This window comes from Saimiri boliviensis, chromosome 13 (genome assembly GCF_048565385.1).
Source record: "Saimiri boliviensis isolate mSaiBol1 chromosome 13, mSaiBol1.pri, whole genome shotgun sequence".
NCBI lineage: Eukaryota > Metazoa > Chordata > Mammalia > Primates > Cebidae > Saimiri > Saimiri boliviensis.
In genome coordinates, this window is record NC_133461.1 from 78390638 (window position 1) to 78412247 (window position 21610).

General features: G+C 46.4%; 1 protein-coding gene across 2 annotated transcripts in view; it reads left to right on the top strand.

The window, feature by feature from the left end:
* Positions 1 to 21610, top strand: part of RAB11FIP1 (RAB11 family interacting protein 1) — a 44308-nt gene that overhangs the window by 15624 nt on the left and 7074 nt on the right. The window contains exons 2-5 of one of the 2 annotated variants that reach the window (XM_003938113.4): positions 7709 to 8151; positions 10228 to 11035; positions 12931 to 14817; positions 15552 to 15660. In XM_003938113.4, coding sequence (XP_003938162.3) covers positions 7709 to 8151; positions 10228 to 11035; positions 12931 to 14817; positions 15552 to 15660 — 3247 coding nt within the window. The remainder of the gene's footprint in view (positions 1 to 7708; positions 8152 to 10227; positions 11036 to 12930; positions 14818 to 15551; positions 15661 to 21610) is intronic. The other variant, XM_010348702.3, reaches the window with a different exon arrangement.

Below are 21610 nucleotides of genomic sequence, written 5' to 3' on the forward strand. Positions count from 1 at the left end.
AACCCACAGATCTGTTCTTCTGGTTCGGGATTTCTTAGAGTGAGATATTCAAGCACTGTGGCTTTCACTGTCTTATGAAAGTATGCTGTATCGGATAAAGTATAAAGTATGCTTTATCCCTTGCTTAAACTGTTTTTGAATTTGAGGATAATATTGCTAGGAAAAGAAATAATTCTTAGCCGGGCACAGTGGCTCATGCCTGTTATCTCAACACTTTGGGAGGCTGAGGCAGGTGGATCACCTGACGTCGGGAGCTCGAGACCAGCCTGACCAACATGGAGAAACCCCGTTTCTACTAAAAATACAAAATTAGCCAGGCGTGGTGGCACATGCCTGTACTCCCAGTTACTCGGGAGGCTGAGGTAGGAGAATCGCTTGAGACTGGGAGGTGGTGGTTGCAATGAGCTGAGATGGCACCATTGCACTCCAGCCTGGGCAATAAGAGTGAAACTCCATCTCAAAAAAAAAAAAAAAAGAAAAGAAAAGAGAAACAATTATTGGTCGAGTGTGGTGGCCTACACCTGTAGGCCCCTATGGCTGAGGCAGGCGTATCATCTGAGGCGAGGAGTTCGAGACCAGCCTGGCCAACATAAAATTAGCTGGACCTGGTTGCTCATGCCTGTAGTCCCAGCTACTCAGGAAGCTGAGGCAGGAGAATCACTTGAACCCAGGAGGAAGAGGTTGCAGTGAACTGAGATTGCGCCACTGCACTCCAGGCTGGCAACAGAACGAGACTCAGTCTCTCAAAACAAACAAACAAACAAAAAACTCCAAAACCCAAAACAGTTTTTGTTTTCCTTTCCAGCTTTAATATATAGAGCACAAGATTTGTAAAACTTCTGCCCCTTTGCCTGGGCTGTTTCCCTGCCGGCCTGTGATTCAGCCTGTTTCACATCCTTCAGTAGCCCCTTGGCTGTGCCTGGCTTCCTGGTGTTTGGTGTTAGGTTTCTTAGTGAAATTAAGCACAACAACAGTTGGTGACATTTTTATTTGTACTTCCTAATGGTGTTAGAAGTTTCTAAGGCAAATCCCACTGTAGGGCCCAGGGATTGGACCTGAAGATCAGGGAGGATTCTGGAATTGCTTGTAGCTTTCCTCAAAAACCACTAGGAAGTGCAAACAAAACCTCACTGATAGACCTTTGGAAGGGCAAGGCTACCCCTTGGAATTGTCAAGTGGCTGTGTTGCAGGAAAGGGGTCCCAATCCAGACCCCAAGAGAGGGTTTTTGGATCTCCCGCAAGAAACAATTCAGGGGAAGTCTGCAGGGCAAAGTAAAAGCAAGTTTATTACGAAAGTAAAGTAGTCAAAGTACAGTTTTTCCAGAGACAGAGTATGACGGTCCACCCTAGGTACTATGCTTATTTTTATACAGGACAAAAAGATCTTGGAAAGATGTGCCCTGCTACAGGGGTTTGTGCTAAGGGATTAATTTCCTTAATTACTATTTTTAAGAATTTTGCAGTAATCAATATTATTATCTTTAAAGCAAAATTAGGAATGCCTTTGTTCTCCAGATACTGGGACATTAGGACACTTCCAAGTCTGAGTCTGTTTAGTAATCATTATCAGTCTGTTCCCTTAACTGGAAACATCTAGAAGCTAGGAATACCTAACTTTCTGGGACTGCAGCCCAGCAAGTCCCAGCCTCATTTTCCTAGCCCTCACTCAAGATGGAGTTGCTCTGGTTCGAACGCCTCTGACAGCTTCTCTGGAGGCCTGCTGCATTTCTGCATCCCCAGGGAGGGTTAATAGAAGGCGCTGCGTGGAAGGGCCGTGGAGAAGGCTTGCCTGCTGCTCCTGCCCTGGCTGGGGAGGTGAAGCGTGCTGCCCGCCTGCGGTTGACGAGGTCATCGAAACCTCCTCAGTCAGCATTTAGCAACTTCTCCTTTTCAGGTGCCTACAATTGGTATTTACCAAAGCTAAACACCCTTCATCACCAAGGCTACCATTTACCACATGACTGTCAGAAAAATACAAATAATCCTTTCAAAACCGAAGTGACAAATATGCAAACTATTCCAGGCCAGGCCCTGGAAAGGGGATTGGAAAGACACTAGGCTGGCAGGAGTGACTTTGTGTATAAAGACCTTGCATCTTGCGCTTGAGCCCAGGAGTTCGAGGCTGCAGTATGCTATGATCCCACCACTGCACTCTGTTGCAAAAGAAAAGAAAAGAAAAAAAAAAAGGCCTTGCATCTTGTTAACAGCTACCACTCCCTGCTTGCCCAGCTCTGGATTGGGTTTATAAAAACCATAAGAGATTCTCTCCTAAAGGTCCAAAATTATAGCTCATGTAATTTTATCCTTTCTTGGCTGTATTTTGTGAATTCATTTTAAGTTCTTGATGACTTTGTGTACTCGCCTTTAAGTCATCTTAATGATTTACAACTGATGGCAGGCTGTGTTAGTTTCCTCCCTTTCTTCTTTCTTTCTTTCTTTTTTTTTTTTTTTTGAGATGGAGTCTTGCTCTGTCACCCAGGCTGGAGTGCAGTGGTGCGATCTTGACTCACCGCAACCTCTGCGCCCTGCCCCCCAACCCCCAAGTGATTCTCCGGCTTCAGCCTCCTAAGTAGCTAGGACTACAGGCATGCACCACCACACCCAGCTAATTTTTGTATTTTTAGTAGAGGTGGGGTTTCACCATGTTGGTCAGGCTGGTCTTGAACTCCTGACCTCGTGATCTGCCCACCTCGGCCTCCCAAAGTGCTGGAATTAGAGGGGTGAGCCACTGCGCCAAGCCTGTTCTTTCTTCTTTGGACATTTAAATTAGAAGCTTAAGCCGGGCGCGGTGGCTCAAGCCTGTAATCCCAGCACTTTGGGAGGCCGAGGCGGGTGGATCACGAGGTCGAGAGATCGAGACCATTCTGGTCAACATGGTGAAACCCCGTCTCTACTAAAAATACAAAAAACTAGCTGGGCATGGTGGCGTGTGCCTGTAATCCCAGCTACTTAGGAGGCTGAGGCAGGAGAATTGCCTGAGCCCAGGAGGCGGAGGTTGCGGTGAGCTGAGATCGCACCATTGCACTCCAGCCTGGGCAACAAGAGCGAAACTCCGTCTCAAAAATAAATAAATAAATAAATAAATAAATAAATAAATTAGAAGCTTAAATGTTTCTCAAAAAGAATTTAAATTTGTGCCCTCCTTTCTCTATGTTACAAGAGATGACCTGTCAAAGGTAAATTAGGAGAGAATTTAAAGCAGGAATCTTGCTGTAGGGGAGAGAATAGGAGCTTTGGGGAAACTGATTTGGAATCCTAACTGAACTCCATAATGGTTGCAAGACTGTGCTAATTTTCAGACTTCTGAGCTTCAATTTCTTCATCTGTAAAATGGGAATAATAGCCACTCCGTGTCATTCTTGTGAGGCTGAAATGAGGATATTTCTGAGCGTATACAGTGTCGGTATACCGTAGGTGCTATTTAGGTGTTAGGTTTCTACTTTCCCCTGCACCTTCCCTCTTAAGTGTTGAAGGAGCCATAGCAGTGGGGGCAGGGATCTGCCCTGTGAGCAAGTCGCCAGCCACAGCTGAAGGGGAAAGAGGAAGTTGTGCTCGTTTGGGCAAAACCATCATTTCCTTAAAGCCCACAACCCTTGGCCCTTAAATAGGTCACTGAAAAGAACATCAGAATGTGACATCTCAGTTTGCGAGGGTGACCTGGTGGACAACTCTTTATAGACCAGATATTTGGAGTTATTTGTCCCATTGTATGGTCTTGCTACTAACTGGGCTAATTTTTTTTTTTTTTTTTTTTTTTTAAGAGATAGGGTCTCACTCTGTTTTGCAGGCTGGAGTACAGTGGTGCAATCATAGCTCTTACTACAGCCTTGAACTGGACTCAAGTGATCCTCCTGCCTCAACCTCCTGAGTAGCTGGGACTATAGGCGTGCACCACTGCACCCAGCTAATTAAAAAAAATTTTTTTTAGCTGAGCTTGGTGGCTTATGCCAAAGTGGGTGAATCACTTGAGTTCAAGAGTTTGAGACCAGCCTGGCTAACATGATGAAACCCCGTCTCTTCTAAAAATACAAAAAATAGCCGGGCATTGTGGCACACGCCTGTAGTACCAGCTACTCAGGAGGCTGAGGCAGGAGAATTGTTTGTATGCAGGAGACAGAGGTTGCAGTGAGCCAAGATCATGCCACTGCACTCCATCCAGCCTGGGCAACAGAGCGAGACTGAGATCAGTATAAGCAACAAAGCAAGATCCCACTCCTGAATCCAACCAATCCTCCTGTCTCAGCCTCCCAAAGCACTGCGATTATAGGTGTGAGCCATTGTACCCAGCCTGGCTCACATTCTTACACTTCACTAAAGGTATAGGGCTCTTAGATGGAAAATGAATGTCATGAGGAGATTTCCTTTTTTGGAAGCTTGTCTCTCAGTGGAGCTAGACTTATATTATGTCCTTTGCCACATCTTGAAGTAGATCGCAAATGACCAAGTGTAATACTTGGATAGTGTTTGAAATGCTCCTTTTTCTGATTATTAAGCTAGGGAAGAAGGCTTCTTTTTCAATTCCCCATTTGTTTTATTGTGGTAAAACGTATATAAAATTAAATTTACCATTTTATCCCTTTTTTTTTTTTTGAGACAGAATTTTGCTCTGTCGCCCAGGCTGGAGTGCAGTACGTGATCTCAGCTCACTTGCAACCTCCGCTTCCTGGATTCAAGCGATTCTCCTGCCTCAGCTTCTAGAGTAGCTAGGATTACAGGATGTGCCATGATGCCTGGGTATTTTTTGTATTTTTAGTAGAGACAGGGTTTCACCATGTTGGCCAGGCTGGTCACAAACTTTTGACCTCAAGCGATCTGCCCACCTCAGCCTCCCAAAGTGCTGGGATTACAGGTGGGAGCCACCACTCCTGGCCCCATTTTTATTTATTTTTATTTTTTTAATTTTTTAAATTATTTTATTTTATTTTATTTTTTATTTTTATTTAAATTTTTTTTATTATTTATTTATTTTATTTTTTTATATTATTTATTATTTTTTTATTTTTTAAAATTTATTTATTTATTTATTTATTTATTTATTATTATTTTTTAAATTTTTAAAAATTTTTTTATGGCCCCATTTTTTTTTTTTTTTTTTTTTTTTTTGAGACAGGGTTTCGCTCATTACCCTGGCTGGAGTGCAATGGCGCAATCTCGGCTCACTGCAACCTCTGCCTCCTGGGTTCAGGCAATTCTCCTGCCTCAGCCTCCTGAGTAGCTGGGATTACAGGCACGCGCCACCATGCCCAGCTAATTTTTTGTGTTTTTAGTAGAGACGGGGTTTCACCATGTTGACCAGGATGGTCTCGATCTCTTGACCTCATGATCCACCCGCCTCGGCCTCCCAAAGTGCTGGGATTACAGGCGTGAGCCACGGCGCCCGGCCTATGGCCCCATTTTTAAGTGTGCAGTTCAGTGTCATTAAGAACATTTGTGCTGCTGGGCACGGTGGCTCAAGCCTGTAATCCCAGCACTTTGGGAGGCCGAGGCGGGTGGATCACGAGGTCAAGAGATCGAGACCATCCTGATCAACATGGTGAAACCCCGTCTCTACTAAAAATACAAAAAATTAGCTGGGCATGGTGGCGTGTGCCTGTAATCCCACCTACTCAGGAGGCTGAGGCAGGAGAATTGCCTGAACCCAGGAGGCGGAGGTTGTGGTGAGCCGAGATTGCGCCATTGCACTCCAGCCTGGGTAACAAGAGCAAAACTCCGCCTCCAAAACAAACAAACAAAAAGGACATTTGTGCTGTTATGTGACGATAACCACCATCCATCTTCAGAACTTTTAAATTTTCCCCAACTGAAGCTCTATACCCATCAAACATTAATTCCTCATTCTTTCCTTCCCCTTCTCTGGCAATCACCATTCTACTTTCTGCCTCAATTAATTTGACTACACCGGGAACCTCACATAAGCAGACTCATATAGTGTTTGTCATTTTCTAACTGACTGATTCACTCTTTTTTTTTGAGATGGAGTCTGGTTCCGTTGCAGTGCCAGGCTCTCAGCTCACTGCAACCTCTGCTTCTTGGGTTCAAGCAATTCTTCTGCCTCAGCCTCCTGAGTAGCTGGTATTACAGGCACTCACCATCACACCTGACTAATTTTTACATTTTTAGTAGAGACAGTGTTTCGCCATGTTGGCCAGGCTGGTCTCGAGCTCCTGACCTCAGGTGATCTGCCTGCCTCTGCCTCCCAAAGTGCTGGGATTACAGGCTTGAGCCACTGCACCTGGCCTTATTACACTCTTTTTAAAAATTCTTTATTTGTATCTATTTATTTTTAGAAACAGGGTCTTGCTTTGTCACCCAGACTGGAGTGCAGTGGTACAATTATAGCTCACCGCAACCTCGAACTCCTAGGCTCATGTTGAGCAGCTGGAACTATAGGAGCATACCACCATGCCGGCTAATTTTTAATTTTTTATAGAGATGGGGTCTTGCAGTGTTGCCCAGGCTGGTCTTGAACTCCCGGCCTCAAGTGATCCTCCTGGCTCAGGCTCCCAAAGCTCTGGGATTAACATGTGTGAGTCACCATGCCCAGCACCCTCCTCCACCTTTTTTTAAAAAAATCTGTCTTGTATGTTTTATTACTCCCTAGCAGGGACTATTTCTTACTACAAACTTGCTTTTCTCTGAGATTTAATTACACAATTGCATGCCACCCTTCTTAGCTGTTTGTATATGATCTTTGCTTTATTTATTTATTTTTTTGAGATGGAGTCTCACTCTGTCCCCAGGCTGGAGTGCAGTGTCATTATGATCTCAGCTCACTGCAACATCTGCCTCCTGGGTTCAAGTGATTCTCCCACCTCAACCTTCCGAGTAGCTGGGACTACAGGTACATGCCACCACACCTGACTAATTTCTTATATTTTTAGTGTAGACAGGGTTTCACCATATTGACCAGGCTGTTCTTGAACTCTTGACCTTGTGATCCACCCACCTAGGCCTCCCAAAGTACTGGGATTACAGGTGTGAGCCACTGCGCCTGGTCCTGATCTTTGCATTTTTATTCTACTGAAGGGAAACTTCAGTCATCGGAAGTGATTCCATGGAATATTTTTTTCTTTATTTTTAGAATGAGCTCTTTATTGAATCAGGATTTTACATTATTATACGCTAAGTACAACACCAGATCATATCTTTGTCTCTAGTGCACGTATTCTCAAAAATAAAAGTGCAAAATAAAATAAAACGAACAAAAGAAATACAAATAAAAGTGCAAATTCTGCTCTCTACTGGGTGCAGTGGCTCATGTCTGTAATCCCTGCACTTTGGGAGGCTGAGGTAGGCAGATCACCTGAGGGTCAGGAGTTTGAGTCCAGCCTGGCTAACATGGCAAAACCCCATCTTTACTGAAAATACATAAATTAGTGGGACGTGGTGACCAGTGCCTGTAATCTCAGCTACTCAGGAGGCCGAGGCAGAAGAATCTCTTAAAGCTGGGAGGCAGAGGCTGCAGTGAGCCGAGATCGCAACATTTCACTCCAGCCTAGGTGACAGAGCAAGACTGTCTTAAAAAAAAAAAAAAGAAAAGAAAAAAAAAAAAATCTGCTCTCATCTGGATCTCCCCAAAGAGAAAACCTAAGAATGCCTGCATTGAACAGGTTGCTGGTAGCAGAGAAGAGAGGCAGTTCATGGGGATTGTGCACATTGTTGCACTCTGTTTCATTCCAATGTAACTCCTCAGCCTTTCTCCTTTCAGGTGGTATAAGCTGAAGTCCAAACCAGGAAAGAAAGACAAGGAGCGAGGAGAAATTGAAGTTGACATCCAGTTTATGAGAAACAATATGACCGCCAGCATGTTTGATCTTTCCATGAAAGACAAGTCTCGGAATCCATTTGGAAAACTGAAGGACAAGATCAAGGGGAAGAATAAGGACAGTGGGTCGGACACCGCCTCTGCCATTGTCCCCAGCACGACACCCTCAGTCGACAGCGATGATGAGTCTGTGCCCAAAGACAAGAAGAAGAAATCAAAGATCAAGACCCTGTTTTCCAAGTCGAATCTGCAGAAAACGCCCCTTTCCCAGTCCATGTCTGTCCTGCCGACATCAAAGCCAGAAAAAGTGCAGCTTCGTCCCGGAGACTTTCAGTCCCAGTGGGAGGAAGATGATAATGAGGATGAATCCTCCTCGGCCTCAGATGGTGAGTTTCTGCCTCTTCTTTCTTGACCTCTCTTCCTCCACTTAGCCTGCTTCCTTCTGAGAGAGAAGAAACGGACAAATCTTAAGATAAAGAGTTTAATTCAATTCCTCAGTTACAATATCATGGTGGCGGTGGCGTTGATAATGGTGAATAATCTTGGTTAAGATGCACTCTCTAACCATGTGCAGTGGCTCACGCCTGTAATCCCAGCACTTTGGGAGGCTGAGGCGGGCAGATCACCTGGGATCAGGAGTTCAAGACCAGCCTGGCCAACATGGCGAAACCCCATCTCTACAAAAATACAAAAATTAGCTGGGTATGGTGGTGTGGGCCTGTAATCCCAGCTACTCAGGAGGCTGAGGCAGGACAATTGCTTGAACCCAGGAGGCAGAGGTTGCAATGAGCCGAGATCGCACCGTTGCACTCCAGCCTGGGCGACAGATCGAGACTTCGTCTCAAAAAACCAAAACAAAAAAACAAATGATGCCCTCTCTAAGGCCAGGTGTGGTGGCTCACTCCTGTAATCTCGGCACTTTGGGAGGCCAAGGGAGGCAGACCTCTTGAGCCCAGGATTTCAAGACCAGCCTGGGCAACTTGGTGAAACCCTATCTCTACAAAACATACAAAAATTAGCCAGGTGTGATGACACACAACTGTAGTCCCAGCTACTCAGGAGGCTGGGGTAGGAGGATTGCTTGAGCTCAGGAAGTAGAAGCTGCAGTAAGCTGTGATCATGCCACCACAGTCCAGTCTGGGTGACAGAATGAAAAAAAAAAAAAAAAAAAAGATGCCCTGTTTCTTTTTATTTTAAATATTTTTTGTTTGTTTATTTTAGAGACAGGGTCTGCTCTATTGCCCAGGCTGGAGTGTAGTGGCGCAATCATAGCTTACTGCAGCCTCCAACTCCTGGGCTCAAGGGATCCTCCCACCTTGGCCTCCTGAGGAGCTGGGACTACAGGTGTGCACCATCACACCTGGTAATTTAAAAAAAATTTTTTTTTTTTTTAATAGAGATAAGGTCTCACTATTTTGCCCAGGCTGAAACTCCTGGCCTCAAGCAATCCTCCTGCCTCAGCCTCTCAGAGTGTTGGTATGACAGGTGTGAGCCACTGCACACGGCTGTGATGCCCTCTCTATTTCTAAGCCCTCTGGTTTCTAAGAATGCAGAAATTCCCTTTCCAGAGTGTTTGGCTCTATAACTGATGTCCATTAGTACAAGTTTTAGAGCTAACAGAATGAGTGTCTCCAAGGTTTTTTTTTTCCAAGAGCAAAATCGTGGAACCTTATAGTAATTCTGCTATTTCATTAATTCATCAGGTAGTTATTTAGTTCCTGTGATGTGATTAACCCCCATGGAATATAGCCCATCAGAAGCCAAGGAATCTGTTTCCTTTAGCTCTGAATTACTTGTGGTTTTTTTATTTGTCTGTTTGTTGGTTTTTTGAGATGAAGTGTTGCTCTTGTTGCCCAGGCTGGAGTGCAGTGCGCAATCTCAGCTCACTGCAAACTCCATCCCCTGGGTTCAAGCAATTCTCCTGGCTTAGCCTCCCAGGTAGCTGGGATTACAAGTATGCGCCACCACGCCCAACTAATTTTGTATTTTCAGTAGAGACAGGGTTTCACCATGTTATTCAGGCTGGTCTCGAACTCCTGACTTCAGGTGATCCACCCTCCTCAGCCTCCCAAACTGCTGGGAGTAGAGGCATGAGGCACTGCACCTGGCATAATTGCATAGTTTGAACTTCAATTTCAATGTCTCAATCCCTCCCACTGGCCAGATTCTGCTACTATGAAGAGTGCTGCCCTTTACATTGGTTTGATCCAGGGTTTCTCAGGCTCAGCATTGTGGACAGTTTGGACAGGTCTTTGTCATGGGGGGGTGGTAGGAGGAGCGTGCTGTACATTGTAAGATGTTCAGCATCATCCTTATCCTCCATCTGCTTAATTCAAATAGCTGCACACCCCCTTCAAGTGTGACAACCAAAAATGTATCCAGACATTGACAGATACCCCCATGCTGCAGACCACTTGTTTAATGTCTTACCGCCTTTCTGCTCTTTGTTTTTCTTCCCAAAGTCATGTCACACAAGAGAACAGCGAGTACGGATCTTAAGCAACTGAACCAGGTCAATTTCACCCTTCCCAAGAAGGAAGGACTTTCCTTTCTTGGTGGCCTTCGGTCTAAGAATGACGTCCTTTCCCGCTCTAATGTCTGTATCAATGGGAACCATGTTTACCTGGAGCAGTCAGAAGCCAAGGGTGAGACCAAGGACAGCAGCCCGTCTTCCTCCCCATCCCCGCAGGGCTTCAGGAAGAAGCATTTGTTCTCATCTACCGAGAACCTGGTGGCTCGGTCTTGGAAGGAGCCTGCTGAAGGAGGTGGGCTGTCCTCTGACAGGAGGCTCTCCGAATCTTCCACCAAGGACTCCCTGAAGTCTATGACCCTGCCATCCTACCGACCTATCCCGCCGGTCAGTGGGGACCTCAGGGAAAACACGGCCCCTGCAAACTCGGAGGCCCCAAAAGAAGCCAAAGAGAGCAAGAAGCCGGAGAGCAAGAGGTCCTCTTTGCTGTCTCTGGTGACGGGGAAGAAGGACGTGGCTAAGGGCAGTGAAGGTGAAAACTCTCTCACCGTCTCAGGGAGGGAAAAGGAAGGCACGCTGATGGGGGTTAAGCCGGGGGAGGATGCGCCTGGGCCTGCTGAAGAAGTTGTGAGAAGATCCGAGAAAGATACTGCGATTATTGTCTCCAGACCGGGCAGCTCACTGAACCCCTTTGCAGATGTGGAGATCACAGAACCGGAAGCTGAGCCAGAGGCCGAGTCTGAACCGAAACCTCCAATTCCCTCTGCAAGGGCTCCCCAGACCAGAGCTGTCAAGCCCCGGTGAGTTTTGGCTCTTCTCATGCAGGGCATTTCTACCTTGCCACTGGCAGTTTTCAAGCTTACGTTAGATCAGATCTTCCTGGTTCCATGACATCTTAGTACCTGAATATGCCAGAGGTGTGCTGGTCTAAATTATTATTATTATTTTTAATTTTTATAATTTTTTGAGATGGAATCTCACTCTGATGCCCAGACTGGAGTGCAATGGCACGATCTTGGCTCACTGCAGCCTCCACCTCCCGGGTTCAAGTGATTCTCCTGTGCCAGTCTCCCGAGTAGCTCAGACTACAGGCGCCTGTCACCATGCCTGGCTAATTTTTATATTTTCAATAGAGATGAGGTTGGTTTCACCATATTGGCCAGGCTGATCTTGAACTCCTGACCTTGTGTCCACCCACCTCAGCCTCCCAAAGTGCTGGGATTACAGGCGTGAGCCACCACACCTGGCCTAAATTATTATTATTATTATTATTATTATTTTTTTTTTTTTTGAGACGGAGTTTCGCTCTTGTTACCCAGGCTGGAGTGCAATGGCGTGATCTCGGCTCACCGCAACCTCCGCCTCCTGGGTTCAGGCAATTCTCCTGCCTCAGCCTCCTGGGTAGCTGGGATTATAGGCACGCGCCACCATGCCCAGCTAATCTTTTGTATTTTTAGTAGAGACGGGGTTTCACCATGTTGACCAGGATGGTCTCGATCTCTCGACCTTGTGATCCACCCGCCTCGGCCTCCCAAAGTGCTCTAAATTATTATTTTTTTAACCAGTCCCTACTGCCAGCCTGGCCTGCCCTGTACAAATTGCAGTGATGTTTCTTAGCCCAGAGCTACTGCCCAGCAGGCATGGTCTGTCATCTCCGTCAGATTATCAGATCTCAGTGGAATGAAATGGTTGGTAGCAGATTCTGGGTGTTGCAAATTGGGAATGCTGGGTTTGCATTGTGGTGTATGCGGAACCTGTGTTTATGAAGTTGTTATTGCACGTTTGCCCATAAGCCAGATCCTGTCCTGCCTCCTTGCACTTTGGCACTGGTTTCTGGCACGAGAGACCCTCGGTCCTCTCTTGAGTGTGCCTGTGACAGTTCTCTGTGTCTGCTCTGCCCCTTCTTGTAAGAGCTGGGGTGAGCCTTGGGAGGTTCCATTTTTTCCATGTGATCTCATTCACACTGACAATATTTCTGTGGTCTGGGGGGTGAGAGATATTTTTAGCGATTCTGCTTACTTTGACATGCACACATACACACTGTTCCTCTTAAACATCTGTGCCTGTGGCTTTGTGTTATATCTTTAACCACTTTGAACTTTTTAGGTGTACTTTGTCCTGTAATAATCAAATGCCCCAGCCTTGTGTTAATCACCACAAGAGACCAGAGGCAGTTGCTTTCCTGGGATCTTTTCATCTCTATTGCAACAGACCTTTGTGTGGCAGATCTGCTTGGTTATCAAAGTGTCTGTTGTGTATGTTAAATGTTAGTGTTCTTTGAGACAGTCCCCCTCTGTCTCCCAGGCTGAAGTGTAGTGGTACAGTCTTGGCTCACTGCAACCTCCGCCTCCCAGGTTCAAGCAATTCTCCTGCCTCAGCCTCCCGAGTAGCTGGGACTACAGGCGTGCGCCACCACACCCAGCTAATTTTTGTATTTTTCAGTAGAGACGAGCTTTCACCATGTTGGTCAGGCTGGTTTTGAACTCCTGATTTCAGGTGATCTGCCTGCCTCAGCCTCCTGCAGTGTTGGGATTACAGGCGTGAGCCACCGTGCCCGGCTAGTGTTCCTTTTTTAACTCCTTCAGGTACTGCCCCAAGTGTAAAGACGTTCTCTCCTGGTGAATGACTTGAGTTTTGTGTGCTTTGTCCCTCACGATGCATCTGCACTGACTTGCAGATTTTGTCCTTTTTGCAGACTGGAAGTGTCTCCGGAGGCGCAACCCACAGCCAGGCTTCCTTCCCCCACTGACTCCCCTTCCTCTCCTCCTCCTCTCCCTTCTAGTTCTGGCCAGGCACCTGTCCCCTCTGCACTGGGACGTGGTGCAGACACACAGTCCTCTGAGAGTCTTTCTGTCTTCTCCTCTGTCTCATCTCCTATAGCAGCTCCCATTTCCACATCTACTCCAATTGAAAGCTGGCCTCCCACAGACAGGGGCCAGGCCAAGTCTGAAGAACCACCCTTGCTCCCTGAGCCAGCGTGGCAACGGGAGAGTTTAACACCAGTTCTAAATTCCGGTTCTTCTGCCCTGGGACCACTTTCCAAGCAGCCACCCATTCCAGCAAATAAAGGGGCGGAAGATTCTCCGATGCGCAGGACCTGTGAAACAGGCACAGAGAAGAACACCGGTAGCCTTGAGTTAGAGGAGCAGCCTGAAATGGGACAACGAAAGGGAGAACTTCCGAGGTTTCCCTGCAGAAAACAAGACTACAGCTCAACATCTGGAGAGGCCCGAGAGGTACCGCCTGCCCTTTCACTCAGCAGGGATGGAGCTGCGAGCCCCGCTGGGGAGCTTGCGGCAGGAGGAGACCGAGACTTGGAGAGTCAGGCTGGGTCTCTTGCGGAGAGCAAAGCTAGGGATGCAGTTGAAGAAGCGGCGCCCCCTCTTCCGGTGGGAGAATGGGTCCCCTCCATTGATTCCATGGTGCGGAAGCTGGAAGAGACGGGTCTGAACCTCGGTGAGGGCCAGAAGAAAACCAAGAAGCGCGTGTCGTTCTCTGAGCAGCTCTTCACGGAAGAGGCAGTGGAGAGAGCCGCCCCGCTGGTGGAAGAACACAATAGTTGTCCCCAGGAGCTGATCGCTGCATGGGCTGTCGCTGGAAACCCATCTGACAGGGAACCTCCTGCTCCTCCCCATGCAGAGGACTCAGAGAGGGAATTGGTGACCATGCCTGGGCCGGTGACTTGCGGTACGCCAGCCTCCCTGGCTGATCACCTCCTCCTCCCCTCCCAGGAGGAGAGTTTCTCCGAAGGCCCCACGAGAGATGCAAGCTCAGCAAAAGACACGCCAATCTTTAGGACGGAGGGAGGCGATGCCCTTGTGACTCAGTATCAGAGCAAGGCCAGTGACCACGAAGGTTTATTGTCTGATCCCTTGAGTGACCTTCAGTCTGCCTCAGATATTAAATCCCCAATCATGGCCGATCTGAACTTAAGTCTTCCTTCCATTCCTGAAGTTGCATCTGATGATGAAAGAGTAGATCAGGTTGAAGATGACGCTCAGGCTAAAGATGATGGAGAGACAGCAGAGTTGTCAGCTCTGGACGTAGGAGCTTCGTCCCCGAGCATGGTACTCCCTTGTCCAGAGAAGGGAAAGGGGCCGAGTGGTGAAGCAGACGGGTTGGCACTGGGGGAGGGCCTGTGTGATTTCAGGCCGCAAGCACCCCAAGCATCTGTGACAGCTCCTTCAGACCACACCACAGGGTTCGGAATTCATAAACCACAACTTGGCAAGAGTTCAAACTTGGATAAACAGCTGCCAGGCCTCAATGGTGGTGAGGAAGAAAAACCAATGGGAAATGGGAGTCCAAGCCCGCCTCCTGGCACGTCCCTGGAGAATCCTGTACCCAGCCCCTCCCCTTCTGAGACCTCTCCTGCCACACACAGTTTCCCCAGCTCTGCACATTCTGACACTCACCACACTAGCACAGCAGAATCTCAAAAAAAAGCCACAGCAGAGGGCTCCGCTGGTAGAGTTGAGAATTTTGGCAAGAGGAAGCCACCCCTCCAGGCCTGGGTCTCACCCTCGGAGACACATCCAGTCTCAGCTCAGCCGAGCGCTGGAACGGCGCCAGCCAAGCACAGGTGAGCAATGGGGGAGACTGTCTTTGTGATGTGAGCAATGTCTGCTTGGCTTTCTAACTGCAGAGGTTACGCTTTCTAACCACACAGACGTTCTGATGTGACAACCTGCTGACAGGACTGCGCCTTGTGGTGGGAATACCTCAAAACACTGCTGTGTTTATAGCAAGGACATAATAGTCTTCAAATAGAGTTTAGGAATTGTTCTGCACAGTCGGATTTGAGGCTGTCACATCGCATAAACGCAATGCCACCAATATCTTAACAGTCTCAGAACTAACCGGCATTGAGTGGTAGTAGCATCTAGCAGTGTCAAAAACTTCTTCAAGCACTGCCTGTCATGAAGCTTACATGTTTGTTCTGAACTCTCTTTACTGTAGAGGAACAGAAGCCTCTGCAGAGTTTCACAGTGAATACCTAGGCTCTGGTTGCCTCAAAAAAATAAGAGATTGCCTTTAATGTTCACCTGATGTTTGTAACAAGACCAAGGGTCCCGTTGAGGACATCAGGACACCTGGGAAAGGACGTGCTTTGCTGGCTTGCATGTGGCAGCCCAGTCCTGACTGCTTTTGTTTCCACAGGAACTGAAGACATTGGAGTGTGTTGGCCCATAGATGAGGACAGTGTGTGACCCACCTGCCACTTGTCTGGCTTACTGGCTGCCATCTTTTCGGTGGGCAGTTGCTCAGTTTTGCCGTGACAGGAAGGTCTAAAGATTCTTTTCCCCTTCTCTTTAGACCTCATCCTGTGAAGCCAATGAACGCAACAGCCACCAAGATTGCTAACTCCAGCTTGGGAACTGCTACCATCATCAGTGAGAACTTGAACAACGAGGCCATGATGAAGGTATGTCTTCTGGGAAGCTGGTGCATTCATTAGGGATTGACAGAGCACCCATTTCCATAGTCACCATTGTATACCTCTCCCTGGGCAGCCAGTGGTGGCAGGAGCCACTTAGCTGTACCTCTGGAGTCTTTGGATAAACTTGGGAAACTTCTAGACATTCCACTGGATAATTTCTGTATTACCTTATACTTGTTTAGTTATTGTTAAATTTTTGTGTCTCAAGCGACATGATTGACAGTGACCCTTCTTTTTTTTAAAAGTTTATTTAAGACTTCTCCTTCTTAACAGAGATGGGGCTTTGCGATGTTGCCTAGGCTGGTCTTGAAATCCTGGGCTCAAGCGATCCTCCCACCTTGGCCTCCCAAGGTGTTGGGATTACACTCGTGAGTCATCACACCCAGCCTGGCCCTTCTTTTTAATGAGAAGAAGATGTCACCCACAATCTGGCCCATTCACCTCAGGGATTTTCTTCCCACATTTCCCTTCTTTTGGCAAGAATGGAAAATTCTGATAATTGCAATCATTGCATATATACTTTTTTGGTAACTTCATTTTGAAATAATTCCAAATGTTAAAAAAAAAAAGTTCCAAGAACAGTACAAAGAGCTCCTTCAAACGCTTCCTCCCAGTTCACAAGCAGTTAACATTTGACCAGATTTGCCCAGCAGTCTCAACCTCTCTGCTTCCTCTCCCTCCCTTCTCTCTTGCTGGATGTACACACACACGTGTTGGCATAATTTTTTTTTTTTTTTTGGAATCATTTGGAAGTAAGTTGGGTAACTCATGTTCCTTTTAACCCTAAATACTTAAGTGAGTAATTCTTAATAGTAAGGACATTCATCAAAATCAGGGAACATTTTTTTTTTTGAGACGGAGTTTCGCTCTTGTTACCCAGGCTGGAGTGCAATGGCGCGATCTCGGCTCACCGCAACCTCCGCCTCCTGGGTTCAGGCAATTCTCCTGCCTCAGCCTCCTGAGTAGCTGGGATTACAGGCACGCGCCACCATGCCCAGCTAATTTTTTGTATTTTTAGTAGAGGCGGGGTTTCACCATGTTAACTAGGATGGTCTCGATCTCTTGATCTCGTGATCCACCCGCCTCAGCCTCCCAAAGCGCTGGGATTACAGGCTTAAGCCACCGCGCCCAGTCTTTTTTTTTTTTTTTTGAGATGGAGTCTTGCTTTGTTACCCAGGCTGGAGTGCAGTGGCATGATCTTGGTTCACTGCAACTCTGCCTCCTGGGTTCAAGCAATTCTCCTGCCTCAACCTTCCAAGCAGCCTGGGACTACAGGTGTGCACCACCATGCACGGCCAACTTCTGTATTTTTAGTAGAGACAGTGTTTCACTGTGTCGGCCACACTGGTCTCGAACTCCTGACCTCAGGTGATCCGCTTGCCTTGGCCTCCCAAAGTGCTGGGATTACAGGCATGAGCCACTGTGCCTGGCCTACCTCATGCTCCTTTTACCCCTAAATATTCCTAACAGTAAGGACATTCATCAAATTCAGGAAATTTCTTTTGATAAAGGGTCTTGCTCTGTTGCCCAGACTGAGTAGAGTGACATGATCATGGCTCACTGTAGCCTCGACCTTCTGGATCCAATCAATCCTCTCACCCTAGCCTCCCAAGTAGCTGGGACTACAGGCGAGCACCACCATACCTGCCTAATTTATGTATTTTTTGTGGAGGTGGGGTTTTACCATGTTGCTCAGGCTTTTCTTAAACTCCTGGGCTCAAGCGATAGGCCTGCTTAGGGCTCCCAAAGTGCTGGGATACAGGCAAGAGGCACCATGTCCAGCCTGTTTTCTGTTTTTCATTATGAATTAACACTATAGTCAACAACTTCCTATATGGAACTTTTTCTCCTCTTTTAGATTATTTCCTTACGCTAAATTTCCAGGAAATATCTTGCTTATTTGGAGGGTCTCTTCTCTTTGAAAAGCATGGGCTAACATTAAAAAGCAGCTCCTCACAATACAAAACCAGCCTCCCAGGTGAACTCTACCTGAGAGTGTCTTCATCCTGCCCTTTCTGGTTCTCAAATCTGAAGGATTTAGAATACTGCCTTGCTGCAGATCCCTGGTCTTCAATTCAGTATCATCTGTGCTAGAAGAGAGTGATTTACTGAGGGACTGGTGACCTTTAGGGCCAAGGATGTGTGTTGTATTTCAAATATGTAGAGAAGGACTTCCCAGCTGACACTGGGAACTGCAGTCTGTAGAAATAAACCTTAGTTTTATTTAGTTCGGAGCTGCTAAAGTTTAATTTCATCATAGATTTTACAGTCCCATGGACTCTGGATATTGAATAGTTTTTTGTTTTTGTTTTTTGTTTTTTTTTTTTGAGACGGAGTTTTGCTCTTGTTGCCCAGGCTGGAGTGCAATGGCACCATCTTGGCTCACTGCAACTTCTGCCTCCTGGGTTCAAGCAATTCTCCTGCCTCAGCCTCCAGCGTAGCTGGGATTACAGGTGCCTGCCACCACATCCAGCTAATTTTTGCATTTTTAGTAGAGATGGGGTTTCACCATGTTAGCTAGACTGGTCTCGAACTCCTGTGCTCAAGCGGTCACTCACAGTGAGTCACTGCGCCCAGCCTTGTTTTGTTTTTTAATGGAGATGGGGTCTTGCTCTGTTGCCTAGGCTGGTGGGCAATGGCTATTCACAGGTGCAATCATAGCTCACAGCAGCCTCGAACTCCTGTGCTCAAGTGATCCTCCTACCTCAGCCTCCCAAGTAGCGTGGACTGCAGATGCACCACCACGCTTGGCTGAAAGTGTTTTTCAAGTGCTGGATGGTTGATATTTCCTCTGGCTTCATTGCACATCTGCCAGTAAGAGCCGGGATAAAAGTTCACAGGAAGCTAGAAGTCCAAGTTTTTGGTAAAAGAAGCCAAGTAATCATAACTGATGATTGCTGAAAACAAGTTAACATCTTCTTACCATCTTGCCTCACTTTCTCTTTCTTTCTTTTTTTTTTTTTGAGACAGAGTCTTGCTCTGTTGCCCAGGCTAGAGTGCAGTGGCGTGATCTCAACTCACTGCAGCCTCCACCTCCCAGGTTCAAGTGATTCTCCTGCCTCAGCCTCCCAAGCAGCTGGGATTACAGGCATGAACCACCATGCCCAGCTAATTTTTTTTGTATTTTTAGTAGAGATGGGGTTCTACTATGTTGGTCAGGCTGGTCTCAAACTCCTGACCTCAGGTGATCCACCTGCCTCAGCTTCCCAAAGTGTTGGAATTACAGGTGTGAGCCACTGTGCCCGGCCCCTTCTCTTTCTTTGTAGGACACACTGACAGGGAAGGTGGTAAGCATTGGTCTCAAAATTGTCAGCCACAGCCAGAACTGTGTACCTACTACATTTCAGCCCTAGCCAAAAAAGCTACAATATGTCAGCCAGCTTGCCTGGCTCTGTGTGGTTGTTGCAGATAGAAGAGGCAGCACTCATTTTCCTGGAGTTAATGATATTTATCAGGAAATGGGATAAAATGACAGCAAAAACGGGACGGCAATGAAAATGAATCATTCAGCAGCTTCCCATCCCTCTTCCTTTTACTGTGGAATGCAGTGCAGCTCCAAAGAGAAACAAACACCTTGTTTCTGGGAAGTTAGTGAGACCTTTGACTCCCATCTTATTCCCTCTTCAAAGCTCATTTTATTCAGGTGCTTACCTCCTGGCCCTAAGAGAACTTAGCTCAAAACAAAGGCAACTGGCGCCTATTTTGCTCATGATTTGTAAGCCTGGCCGCCGCCCCGCTGCCTGCCTGCAACACATCTCTTGGTTCTGGACCATGCCTAGTAAACATTCAGAGTAAATAGGGGACGTTTCCTGGAGGCTCAGCTATTGGCTTGCCACATGATAGATGCTTTGTGTTAAGGCATAAGACAGTATTTATAAAGATAACGTCTCTTTGGAATGTTGCAAAGAGAGATTTCAGGGAAAGAAATTGCATAGCTAAAGTTATGAAACATTAGCTGGATCGTTACTACAGTGATTTTTTTTTCTTGCTTGTTGTTTTAGGGCCTCCATCCTTTATAGATGATTTATAACTGGGAGTGTATTATTTACCCAGGTGGCTTTAACATTTCCATTTTAAAATAGTAAAGCCAACTTGATCCAAAAATCATCTGTGATATGGAAAAAGTTGGATGCATATTTGAGTGTGTGTCATTATCACAACTATGTAAAAGGAAAAGTGCAGGACAAGAATCCTGGTGGGAAATACGTGACAGTGGGCACTGTTCGTTCTTGCATTCCTGGGTATTTTCTCTGCGCGTCTTCTCCAAGACCATTACTCACTTTTTATAAAGCTGGATTGTTTTATAATTTTCCTTTTTCCCTTTGAATTACAGAATCCAAATTAAATAACTGATGGTTTGTATGAAGTACCTTTTTTTTTTTGAGACAGAGTCTCGCTCTGTGCCCAGACTGGAGTACAGTGGCACAATCTCGGCTCACTGCAACCTCTGCCTCCCAGGTTCAAGAGATTCTCCTGCCTCAGCCTCCCGAGTAGCTGGGACTACAGACGCGCCACTACACCTGGCTAATTTTTTGTATTTTAGTAGCGACAGGGTTTCACTATGTTGTCCAGGATGGTCTCTGTCTCCTGACTTCATGATTCGCCCGCCTCAGACTCCCAAAGTGCTGGGATTACAGGTGTGAGCCACTGTGCCTGGCTCGTATGAAGTACCTTAAGTGTGTACACGTTTTCAATTCTATGCATTTATCTTAAGGAAGTACTTAGAGATATGACCAAAGGTTTATTATGTTCATGCATCTTGATAAAAATGTTATATATAATTATACAAATTGAAAATAACATAACTATCTAGTAATAGAGGAATAGTTAAAATATAATGGGATTTTAAGTATCCATTAGAAAAGCAATTTTTGCTAAAATGTTATGACGGAAAAAATGCTTACTAATAGTAAAAAGCTGTAAAACTCTATTTCATATGAGGCTGACATTATAAAACGTATCATGAAGAACCCCAGGAAGGCCGGGCATGGTGGCTCACGCCTGTAATCCCAGCATTTTGCGCGGCCGAGGCAAGTGGATCACTTGAGGTCAGAATGTGACTTCAGGTTCAAGACCAGCCTGGCCAACATGGTGAAATTCCATCTCTACTAGAAATACAAAAATTAGCTGAATGTGGTGGTGGGCGGCCTGTAATCCCAGCTGCTTGGGAGGCTGAGGCAGGAGAATCACTTGAACCCGGGAAGCAGAGGTTGCAGTGAGCCAAGATCGTGGCATTGTACTCCAGCCTGGGTGTCACAGTGACACTCTATCTCAAAAAAAAAAAAAAAAAAAAAAAGAATCCCAGGAAACATAAAGAGACCCAAATGTTAGGTGTCGGAATTCTATGACACCCTACAGGTGTCAGCCTCTGCATCTTTCTTTCTCTCAAACTCCATGCAGAATATCTTATGTATTGAATCTTAAAAAAAAAAAAAAAAAAGTAAGATTCTTATATGACAGAGGTGTAATCTAAAATCCCTGAGGACATATTCTTTGCCGTTATTTACAGAGGTGACTTTTTTTCCTTGATATGAAATGTAAGGCCAGGTGTGGTGGCTCACGCCTGAAATCAAAGCACTTTGGGAGGCCAAGGTAGGAGGATCACTTGAGCTCAGGGATTCGAGACCAGCCTGGGCAACATAGCAAGATCCCATCTCTGTGGGGGGGAAAAAAAAAATAGATATTAAGTATGTTCACATTGTTGTGCAACCAATCTCCAGGACTCTTTTCCAGACATGCACATTTTCAATGATATATTGTTTGGGAAGCCACATCTACAGTGACTGAGGCCCAGATGAGGTGCGCTGTGAATGCATGCCTTCAAAGTTTTTAAAAAACAAAGATTAAGCCGGGCGCGGTGGCTCAAGCCTGTAATCCCAGCACTTTGGGAGGCTGAGGCGGGTGGATCACGAGGTCGAGAGATCGAGACCATCCT